This window comes from Coregonus lavaretus, assembly GCF_964263955.1.
Source record: "Coregonus lavaretus genome assembly, chromosome: 32".
In the NCBI taxonomy this organism is placed as follows: domain Eukaryota; kingdom Metazoa; phylum Chordata; class Actinopteri; order Salmoniformes; family Salmonidae; genus Coregonus; species Coregonus lavaretus.
The window spans coordinates 9,134,153-9,146,249 of NC_140019.1; the positions used below are offsets into that span (position 1 = coordinate 9,134,153).

The 12,097-nt window shown below is 40.5% G+C and overlaps 1 protein-coding gene across 1 annotated transcript in view; it reads right to left on the bottom strand.

The window, feature by feature from the left end:
* Window positions 1-5,626: 5,626 nt before the first annotated feature.
* LOC311107475 (ras-GEF domain-containing family member 1C-like) overlaps window positions 5,627-12,097 on the bottom strand; it is a 51,222-nt gene continuing 44,751 nt past the window's right edge. Inside the window, exons 10-14 of the mRNA XM_084149971.1 lie at window positions 11,321-11,416; window positions 11,072-11,167; window positions 10,843-10,966; window positions 10,107-10,179; window positions 5,627-6,685 (exon numbers count right to left, since the gene is read on the bottom strand). Of these exons, the coding sequence (XP_084006097.1) occupies window positions 6,625-6,685; window positions 10,107-10,179; window positions 10,843-10,966; window positions 11,072-11,167; window positions 11,321-11,416 (450 nt within the window). The 3' untranslated portion in view covers window positions 5,627-6,624. The remainder of the gene's footprint in view (window positions 6,686-10,106; window positions 10,180-10,842; window positions 10,967-11,071; window positions 11,168-11,320; window positions 11,417-12,097) is intronic.

The window sequence follows — 12,097 nt, forward strand, 5'->3', positions numbered from 1 at the left end:
ATACTGTCATTAACAGGGTTCTTCAATAATTAGGCATAATAGTTGTTTGATGCACATTTATTTTATAGCTGTTTAGTTACATGGGGAAATTATCGCACAACATCAGCTGATTCAGGAAATAATTTTCAGAATAACAGTCAAGTGATAAAGAGCTGGTGTGATACTGCATGCGATTGAACAACAGCCAAAGTGCAGGAACTAATGTTCATCTGGAGAATATACAGAACATGTTGGTGTCTATGTTGTTATGGCGGTCAAGACAATTAGCCTATGTCGTGGACAACATTATGTCAAGATTCCTGAGGTAAGATTACGGTCCAGGTACGTTTTGATTGTTTGTTTTCTGAGTTAAAATGGAGCAATCCGGATGTGAAAATGGCTTGCTTATTAGTTTTTGAATAGAAATAGAAAACATTTAAAATGGCTGTTTTTTCGTTTTTGCATATAAAACCATAAAACAACAACTTGATATTTCGATTTTCACATGTGGGTGGGGTTAAATGTGGAATGCCTGTCATTGGTTAAGTAAACAGCCAACACTTCCTGTTCTTTCAAACTACGAGTTCACCCTTCTAACTCCATTCTATGAATCTATGAATCTATTATATATTAATTAATCGATTAATAGCTGCCCATACCGTGCCACAGTGCCAAGATAAAGCAAGATTTCTCCATTTCTGCATAAGATTAGTGTGTATTATTAATGAACTGCTGTTACTGTAAACGGTAGGCTGACTGATATATCCTAGCTACCTAACTAATCATTGGGAATCTTATTCAATGATGCCATACAGCCAAAACAACAGTATCTATTGCTAGACTAGAGATATTCCCCTACCCATAGTTAGTCAGTGGTTAAACATCTAAATAGCTGGAATGAAGCAAGGGTGTGAATAGTAGACATGTAAATATATCCTTTCACTGTTTACAGCAGGTCTTCAGCTACCCAGAACTGTCTGATCAGCCTGATAGGGTGCCGTGGGTGTGTCCAGCTTACACTTGTGTAAAGCAATGGAATGAAACATCCAACCAATGCCTCGAGTCATGCTGTAGGTCCACCACATACCCAGAGGGTTGTAGGGTCCCGTCCAGAAGCAACCCCTAGCCCCTACCCCTATACACTTGTGGAGATCTGAGAGGATTGGACAGGTGTAAGCAATACCGCCAAAATTCCACCAAGCCTTTCAGAGGGTAAGGTGGAGCTCTCACCATGTCACCACCCATCAATCCCTCTCAGATCTGTCTAGAAGTGTCTTGACTGGGCACTAGGGGCTAGGGGTTGTTTCTGGACAGGCCATGGGTATTATGGTAGCGCAGTCAGTCAGTCAGTCAGTCTGGCACTGTACAATATTGTCTCCTATAGCTTGGAATATGTGACTGGATGACAACATAATGATGTTTGTTTCCAACATTAGGGTTGTTTTCCTAAAGGAGTTAAATCTGCTTAGTGTTTTGTATCCTTGCCATAATATTAACAAGTATTGTGATACTGGTATCATCCCGGCCCTACTATGAGGTCGAAATAACACTCTGAAATTGTGAAAATTATGCTAATGCCCTTTTTGTGTAAGAGCGGTATGAAAAAAAAATGCCTGGAATTTCAGCCTGTTCAGGTGGAATGGAACTTTTGGCCCACATCATGACATCACAATGTAATCTGATTATAATAGACCAATGACTGTTATTTTCATTAAATAACCACACACAGTGATTTATTAGACATACAGTGATGATTTAAAAATACAAATACAAAGACTGCATGGGGACTTTAATAGCTGTCAAATACTTGCTTCCTCTGTCCTTGGGAGAATCTCAATTGCATTTCCTTGATTCGTCGCATCCCCTCTCCTCGTCTCCTTCTCAAAACCCATTTGATGAGAAGGTCAGAGGTCCTTCCCCTTTCACCTTCTTATCCAATGGGTTTTTGAGAAGGAGGCAAGGCGAGAGGACGTGAAATACAATTGGGATTCTCCCCTTGTTTCCCCCATTCCTCATTTCCCTCTCAAAGCACATTGGGGGAGAGGAGTTAAGGTTCCTCCCCTCAGGCTACAATGCACTTTAAAGGAGAGGCAAAGTGTCGAGGAAACAAGGACAGAGGAAGCAAGAATTAGATGGCAAGTTTTCAGATTCAGACTTGCACACACACTCACACACAATGCTTGAAGTGGTTACTGATTATAATGATTTCATTATTGGTTATTATTATTGTCAATGATTTTGTTGACAGAACCCATTGTATTTCTTATTGTATTATATTATATTATTATATCAACTATTAAAACATATAGAAATGCTGTTGTTTATCTTTTTTATTCTTCAGCAATGTTTAGCATGGCTATAAATGATCGAGAAGTTGACTAAAGCACAAAAAGACCTGGCAACTAGGTATGACAAAGAAACATGCAGTGTCCATGTTTCTAGTGCCATTTTGAATGACATGTAGATGTTTTGTTGTTGCTAGGTGGAGTTATGGTCTCATTGTGCCTACCTTTGTAACTACAGATGTGAAGCTGCAAGAAAATCATATTTAAATGTATATCAAACCATTTTGAAATGTTGACCCTAATGTTACACATTGGCCCCTTTATTTATAAAAAGATCCACATGCAGTACAGTAGAAGGTGTAAAGAGTTGAAAACTGTTTCCACTCCATAACAACAGTGCAAACAACCACTGTTGGTAGAGAAGAGGACGAGAGAAGAGCATAGGTAAGCACTACTAGATGCTATTTGTCATTTAGCCAAAAATACATTCCTTTTTCACACATGCAAGAGTGCATGCACAAAAAAATGTCCATAAAATTAACATTAGCTTTACCAGTTCCCCATTTCTACGTTTTACTGTATTCTTACCCTCATCGTCTCTGGCATGGTCAACTCAAGTTCCTAATTTTGCACATAGGTGTGACGAGATTAACATTATTTCACTCCATGGGCAACAGTAGCTACTAAAATGGTCTCATCAGAACATTCTCTCCCATAGCACTGGGTGCATAACAAGTTGAACTTTTTCATAAGACTTCAATGTAGGCTAAGCCTATGGACCTACTATGAAATCAACACATTGAGCAGGGTTGCATATTATTAAAAGCCATTTATTTAAGTCAGAATCTTGTAAACTGGCCAGTAAATAAAACGGTATCAATGATCTGCCTGCTTCACGGTGTCACACGCACACACACTTCACTGAAAACACTGCACTGAAAACAACTACCTTGAATGCCTCCTGATCCTACAGGACAGCACAGTGTGGCATGACATGGGTGTAGGCAACTGGGTAGGGGAAGAGTTAAATGACTATTTCCAAACTGTTTCGAGAGAGAGATTGTTGCTAAAAGAAGGAAAGGGCTATAAATGCATCACTTGAACATCAATCATATGAAAATGAATCAAACTGTCTCTTAAAAACATGGAATCACATAGCTCATATTCCAAAGTGGTCTAAAAGCCCTCCAGTATTTCATTGGTGGAACCCTACATATAATGCCCCTTTAAAACACTGTCTTTAGCATGCCATTTAGAAGACTTTGTTTTCAATAGAGGAATACAATAAAATAATAACAACAAAAAAACATACACATCTGTCATTACAGAAATCTCCATAAATATCAGACAACTGAACATCAGTCAGAGAGAGACTACTTCCTGGAGAGCAGAAATATGTCAGGGGCTACATGGGAAAAGTAGTCTTATATACACAATCTATACACAGGCCTGGCTCTGGACATGATTGATGTTTTCATGGCACAATTCATTTTCACATAGGAGTAAACAACACTGATATCCCAAGCCCCCCAAACCTAAAATGTACAGGTACAGTAGATTAATACATGGCGATGAGAATACCCTGCCCAATGGGCAAAAACTGGTTGAATCACTGTTGTTTCCACGTCATTTCAATCAAAAAAATCTATGTAATGATGTTAAATCAACGTGGAAAACCCATTAGATTTGCAAAAAGACATCAACGTAAGGGCATTTTGTATTTTTTTCACTTAACATTTAACCTAATTCCAATGACATAGTAAAAAATTGTTTTGTTGATTTCACATTGAATTTACAATAGTTGACAACTCAACCAAATGTAATGAGATGAGAGAATTACATTTTTGTTAAGAATAAGCTACAGTGGCTTGCGAAGGTTTTCACCCCCCTTGGCATTTTTCCTATTTTGTTGCTTACAACCTGGAATTAAAATTGATTTTTTGGAGGTTTGTATCATTTGATTTACACAACATGCCTACCACTTTGAAGATGCAAAATATTTTTTATTGTGAAACAAACAAGAAATAAGACAAAAAAACAGAGAACTTGAGTGTGCATAACTTTTCACCCCCACAAAGTCAATACTTTGTAGAGCCACCTTTTACAGCAATTACAGCTGCAAGTCTCTTGGGGTATGTGATGTAAATGTAAATGATGTAAATGTAAATGTATGTCTCTATAAGCTTGGCACATCTAGCAACTGGGATTGTTGCCCATTCTTCAAGGCAAAACTGCTCCAGCTCCTTCAAGTTGGATGGGTTCTGCTGGTATACAGCAATCTTTAAGTCATACCACTGATTCTCAATTGGATTGAGGTCTGGGCTTTGACTAGGCCATTCCAAGACATTTAAATGTTTCCCCTTAAACAACTTGAGTGTTGCTTTAGCAGTATGCTTAGGGTCATTGTCCTGCTGGAAGGTGAACCTCCGTCCCAGTCTCAAATCTCTGGAAGACTAAAACAGGTTTCCCTCAAGAATTTCCCTGTATTTAGCGCCATCCATCATTCCTTCAATTCTGACCAGTTTCCCAGTCCCTGCCAATGGAAAAACATCCCCACAGCATGATGCTGCCACCACCATGCTAAACTGTGGGGATGGTGTTCTCGGGGTGATGAGAGGTGTTGGGTTTGCGCCAGACATAGCGTTTTCCTTGATGGCCAAAGAGCTCAATTTTAGTCTCATCTGACCACGGTACCTTCTTCCATATGTTTGGGGAGTCTCCCAGATGGCTTTTGGTGGGCGGCCCTCTCTTGGCAGGTTTGTTGTGGTGCCATATTCTTTCAATTTTTTTAATAATGGATTTAATGGTGCTCCGTGGGATGTTCAAAGTTTTGGATATTTTTTTTATAACCCAACCCTGATCTGTACTTCTCCACAACTTTGTCCCTGAGCTGTTTGGAGAGCTCCTTGGTCTTCATGGTGCCGCTTGCTTGGTGGTGCCCCTTGCTTAGTGGTGTTGCAGACTCGGGGGCCTTTCAGAACAGGTGTATATATACTGAGAGCATGTGACAGATCATGTGACACTTAGATTGCACACAGGTGGACTTTATTTAACTAATTATGTGACTTCTGAAGGTAATTGGTTGCACCAGATCTTATTTAGGGGCTTCATAGCAAAGGGGGTGAATACATATGCACGCACCACTTTTCCGTTATTTATTTTTCTGAATTTTTTCATTTCAATTCACCAATTTGGACTATTTTGTTTATGTCCATTACATGAAATCCAAATAAATATTCATTTAAATTACAGGTTGTAATGCAACAAAATAGGAAAAACGGCAAGGGGGATGAATACTTTTGCAAGGCACTGTATGTTAATTCGATATCTGAGTGAGAATGACTAACAAAATCAATGGAGGTCCCCTGGAGGTCAGGGCCTCTGGGCATGTGCCCGGTCTTTATTTTGCCATGATTATTACAAGTTTAGATAGCTGGCTAGACTAACTACCAATAAAATAATTGGCATGGCTAATTGTCAGCTAATTGAGTGACTGACATAACAAGATAAAAACTGCTTATGCACAACCACATTTCTAAATTGCACCTGGTGTGTTATTCTAGTTTGACTCTCAATAGTAAGTTGAGATCCCGACGGAGTTCCAAAAAAATGAATACAAATGTTTTGGCCCGGGGGCCCCCTAGCAACCGCAGGCCTAAGCGACCGCTTATGCGCTTATGCCTGGAGTTGGCCCTGAAGACACACATTATGCAGTCTATGTAAGCCTCTCCAGTCGTTGCAAGTCCTCAGTAGTAGTCATCATTAGTAGTCTTTAGAGGACCAAACACAGTCCAGCAGCTAAGTGGGCAAGTCAGTGCCCTTCACATCATAGTAACTCTTACTTTTACCAGATTCTTACAGTACAATAGAAAACGTACACAAGAAAAATAGTGTGTGTGTGTGAGAGGAAGAGGGGGAGAGAAAGAAAGGGATAGAGAAATAGGATAATATAACAATAATATGAGTATTATTTTCATTTAAAAAAGCAGTAGTTTTCCCTGTCACTGTAACTGAACACTCTGGTAGCAAACATGAGCCCAAAGAGTACATATACAACAAGATGGAGGGATAGATCTATCCCTCAGTAACATACAGTACCCAATGTAGCTAATGTACAATAGTCAAACCAATACTCCAGTCAGTGTCCACGATAGCTTCACTTTTCACTGCTTGTTGACGTTTGTTCTTCTTTTCTTGTTTTTACTGGTCATGTTGGTGATGAATCCTGTTCATCATGATTGTTTCCTCATTTCTATTCTTCATGTGTAGAAAAACACCTAAGTACCAGCTAGGCTCCGTCACAGTTTGTTGTAGTGCAATGAGTACACCGACTCCCTCCCTCGCTGGGCTGGCCTGAGGGTTAGCTGCCATGGTGCTCTTTTAGCTCTTTTAGCTCTTTTGTCTTCCCCAGAATATTAGATCTGGAGAAAGATAGGAGGAAACACACAGGTGGTTTACATAAGGTAAGACAAAATACAATTTCACAACTGCAGTTTCTCACTTTATATTTGATTGACCTGACTATGTCACACATTAGGCTATCCAATAATGATAACAATAATGATAATAATAATACATGTATTTTATTTAGCACTTCTCACTACAATCAAGAATCTCAAAGTTGTTTTGAAAACAAAAACAAATGTAGGATCTGGCTATATATACAGTACCAGTCAAAAGCTTGGACACACCTACTCATTCCAGGGTTTTTCTTTATTTTTACTATTTTCTACATTGTAGAATAATAGTGAAGACATCAAAACTATGAAATAACACATATGGAATCATGTAGTAACCAAAAAAGTGTTAAACAAATCAAAATATATTTTATATTTGAGATTCTTCAAAGTAGCCACCCTTTGCCTTGATGACAGCTTTGCACACTCTTGGCATTCTCTCAACAAGCTTCATGAGGTAGTCACCTGGAATGCATTTCAATTAACAGGTGTGCCTTCTTAAAAGTTAATTTGTCGAATTTCTTTCCTTCTTAATGCGTTGGAGACAATCAGTTGTGACAAGGTAGGGGGGGTATACAGAAGATAGCCCTATTTGGTAAAAGACCAAGTCCATATTAAGACAAGAACAGCTCAAATAAGCAAAGAGGATCGACAGTCCATCATTACTTTAAGACATGAAGGTCAGTCAATCCGGAAAATTTCAAGAACTTTGAATGTTTCTTCAAGTGCAATTGCAAAAACCATCAAGTGCTATGATGAAACTGGCTCTCATGAGGACCGCCACAGGAAAGGAAGACCCAGAGTTACCTCTGCTGCAGAGGATAGGTGCATTACAGTTAACTGCACCTCACAGAGTTAAAGTAACAGACACATCTCAACATCAACTGTTCAGAGGAGATTGTGTGAATCAGGCCTTCATGGTCTAATTGCTGCAAAGACACCACTACTAAAGGACACCAATAAGAAGAGACTTGTTTGGGCCAAGAAACACGAGCAATGGACATTAGACCGGTGGAAATGTGTCCTTTGGTCTGGAGTCCAAATTGGAGATTTTTGGTTCCAACCGCCGTGGCTTTGTGAGATGCGATGTGGGTGAACGGATGATCTCTGCATGTGTATTTCCCACCGTAAAGCATGGACGGGGAGGTGTTATGGTGTGGGGGTGCTTTGCTGGTGACACTGTCTGTGATGTATTTAGAATTCAAGGCACACTTAACCAGCATGGCTACCACAGCATTCTGCAGCGATACGCCATCCCATCTGGTTTGCTCCTAGTGGGACTGTGATGTATGTATATATATATATATATACACTGCTCAAAAAAATAAAGGGAACACTTAAACAACACAATGTAACTCCAAGTCAATCACACTTCTGTGAAATCAAACTGTCCACTTAGGAAGCAACACTGATTGACAATACATTTCACATGCTGTTGTGCAAATGGAATAGACAACAGGTGGAAATTATAGGCAATTAGCAAGACACCCCCAATAAAGAAGTGGTTCTGCAGGTGGTGACCACAGACCACTTCTCAGTTCCTATGCTTCCTGGCTGATGTTTTGGTCACTTTTGAATGTTGGCGGTGCTTTCACTCTAGTGGTAGCATGAGACGGAGTCTACAACCCACACAAGTGGCTCAGGTAGTGCAGCTCATCCAGGATGGCACATCAATGCGAGCTGTGGCAAGAAGGTTTGCTGTGTCTGTCAGCGTAGTGTCCAGAGTATGGAGGCGCTACCAGGAGACAGGCCAGTACATCAGGAGACGTGGAGGAGGCCGTAGGAGGGCAACAACCCAGCAGCAGGACTGCTACCTCTGCCTTTGTGCAAGGAGGAGCAGGAGGAGCACTGCCAGAGCCCTTCAAAATGACCTCCAGCAGGCCACAAATGTGCATATGTCTGCTCAAACGGTCAGAAACAGACTCCATGAGGGTGGTATGAGGGCCCGACGTCCACAAGTGGGGGTTGTGCTTACAGCCCAACACCGTGCAGGACGTTTGGCATTTGCCAGAGAACACCAAGATTGGCAAATTCGCCACTGGCGCCCTGTGCTCTTCACAGATGAAAGCAGGTTCACACTGAGCACATGTGACAGACGTGACAGAGTCTGGAGACGCCGTGGAGAATGTTCTGCTGCCTGCAACATCCTCCAGCATGACCGGTTTGACGGTGGGTCAGTCATGGTGTGGGGTGGCATTTCTTTGGGGGGCCGCACAGCCCTCCATGTGCTCGCCAGAGGTAGCCTGACTGCCATTAGGTACCGAGATGAGATCCTCAGACCCCTTGTGAGACCATATGCTGGTGCGGTTGGCCCTGGGTTCCTCCTAATGCAAGACAATGCTAGACCTCATGTGGCTGGAGTGTGTCAGCAGTTCCTGCAAGAGGAAGGCATTGATGCTATGGACTGGCCCGCCCGTTCCCCAGACCTGAATCCAATTGAGCACATCTGGGACATCATGTCTCGCTCCATCCACCAACGCCACGTTGCACCACAGACTGTCCAGGAGTTGGTGGATGCTTTAGTCCAGGTCTGGGAGGAGATCCCTCAGGAGACCATCCGCCACCTCATCAAGAGCATGCCCAGGTGTTGTAGGGAGGTCATACAGGCACGTGGAGGCCACACACACTACTGAGCCTCATTTTGACTTGTTTTAAGGACATTACATCAAAGTTGGATCAGCCATGATGTGTGGTTTTCCACTTTAATTTTGAGGGTGACTCCAAATCCAGACCTCCATGGGTTGATACATTTGATGACAGAGAATTTTTATTGTTCAGAAATGTGGTGGGTACTCTCTTCGTTCACTGGACTTTATCCTGCTAACTGTTCCAAATGTCCGAACTGAATTTGGTAAAAGGTCTTTTATGTACTCTGCGCCATCGTCTTGGAACACCTTACAAAATAATTTTAAACTGGAAGAACTTGTCCCGATTGGTGTTTTTAAATCTCTGATGAAGGATTTTGAGGCTGATTCCCTGACCTGTCAATGTTTTTAATTTGCTGTTTTTGATATTGTTATACTCTTGTGAATTCATGAATGGTTTTTTACTAGATTACTTGTAGTTTTTCATGTTGTCTGTCTGTAATTTTTTGTAATGACTTGGTGCTGCCTATCTTGGCCAGGACGCTCTTGAAAAAGAGATTTTAAATCTCAATGAGCCCTTCCTGGTTAAATAAAGGTTAAATAAAAATAAAATAAATAAATAAAAATTTCCATTGATAATTTTTGTGTGATTTTGTTGTCAGCACATTCAACTATGTAAAGAAAAAAAGTATTTAATAAGATTATTTCATTCATTCAGATCTAGGATGTGTTATTTAAGTGTTCCCTTTATTTTTGTGAGCAGTGTATATACAGTATAGAAATATAGATATCTGTCTTACCTAAGTGCTTTCCATCTGTCCTTCTCCACCTGGTTCTCTGGGCTCTCACTCTCATAGGATGCCAGATAGAGTCCTAGGGATGACAGAGAAAAAGAAAGAAAGCATGAGTTACATATTCAAGTCTGATACTTTGTATCAGTTTCAGCCGTATATTCACTGTGATGTTTGACTATAACTAGTTAAACATACAAAAAACTATCTAAAATGATATAAACGAAATGTAAATGGCTATAGCTAGCGAACAATGTATGTGGCTAACTATCTAGCTAATTTAGACAGTTTGTCCCGTTGACTATACATGGGCTACGATTAGCATGCTAATCGATTAGCATGCGCCCAAGTGTGGATATTTTAGTCAGATAAACATGAAACTGAACACAGTACGCATGTATTAATGTATCGTGATCAAACACTGTAGTGAAGAAACATTTGAGACGTGAATGGCAAACATTTAATTTCAAAACGGGAGATGATTTTCTCTCACTGCAGCTAAAAAACGGCCCCATGTTTTCCTAAATGTTTTGAATGGCAGACTGATCACATTACCAATATCTGTGCTCCGATTGGAGGATTACTAAAGATTGCTCACTAGGTGGTGCTACCGATCAAAATTCCCCAGATTATGAAAAGTAGATCATTTTCAATGGAGAAATGTTGCAGCAATGATTGCTAGTGCTGCAGAAATATATATATATATATATCATCGGCTCATGTTAGGTGTGACTGTGTGTCTTACCGTCCTCACTGAAGATGGGAGCAGTGTGGAGGTAGTGGAGGATGCTCCTGTCTGTCTCAAACGGACACTCCATTTGTTTCCACGTCATAAACTCTCCCACCTGACGAGCCAACTCCACAAATTTCTGAAAACAAAATAAACAAAGGATACGCCCCATTACAAAGAGAAAGAGAGAGAATAAAATAAAATCCTACATTTTTAAGTATCAGTATAATGTTTGCAGCCTTACCGCAAAATGGACATGGCCATTGGGCAAGCGGTTGGCACATCCCTCATTCAGGAAGTAGATATCTTTGATCAGTAGGCTGAAGAAGGGAATCACAATCTAAAAAAAGAGAGATAGAAAGTGAGATATAGAAAAATATTAATTTCAAGTTTTATGCACTGGGTTTTGATGCAAGAAAATGGGTCAGGTGAGTCCAGTAGTTTAGGTCGGAGTTAGATGAAATAGAGAATGGTGGGTTGAACGGTAGGCTACCTTCTCCCTGTTGCTATTAGCAGTCTGGGACCTGTGGGCAGCTCCCCTCAGCGCTGTTCTGTAGTTGTAGAAGTTTCCAGTAGGGTCCATCTGATGCTGTATGGGAGAACAACATAGCATTCCAAAGTTGTCCATGATAAGCATTGGTCCCACCTTATGCTGGCACTAAAACCATGTTTTTCAACAGCAACTGAACCTAAAAAGCAACTTCTCATTTTGAAAACAGCCTACAGTTGAAGTCGGAAGTTTACATACACTTAGGTTGGAGTCATTAAAACTTGTTTTTCAACCATTCCACAAATTTCTTGTTAACAAACTACAGTTTTGGCAAGTCGGTTAGGACATCTACTTTGTGCATGACACAAGTAATTTTTCCAACAATTGTTTACAGACATATTATTTCACTTATAATTCACTGTATCACAATTACAGTGGGTCAGAAGTTTATATACACTAAGTTGACTGTGCCTTTAAACAGCTTGGAAAATTCCAGAAAATGATGGCATGGCTTTAGAAGCTTCTGATAGGCTGATTGACATCATTTGAGTCAATTGGAGGTGTACCTGTGTATGTATTTCAAGGCCTACCTTCAAATTCAGTGCCTCTTTGCTTGACATCATGGGAAAATGAAAAGAAATCAGCCAAGACCTCAGAAAAAGAATTGTAGACCTCCACAAGTCTGGTTCTTCCTTGGGAGCAATTTCCAAATGCCTGAAGGTACCACATTCATCTTTACAAACAATAGTACGCAAATATAAACACCATGGGACCACACAG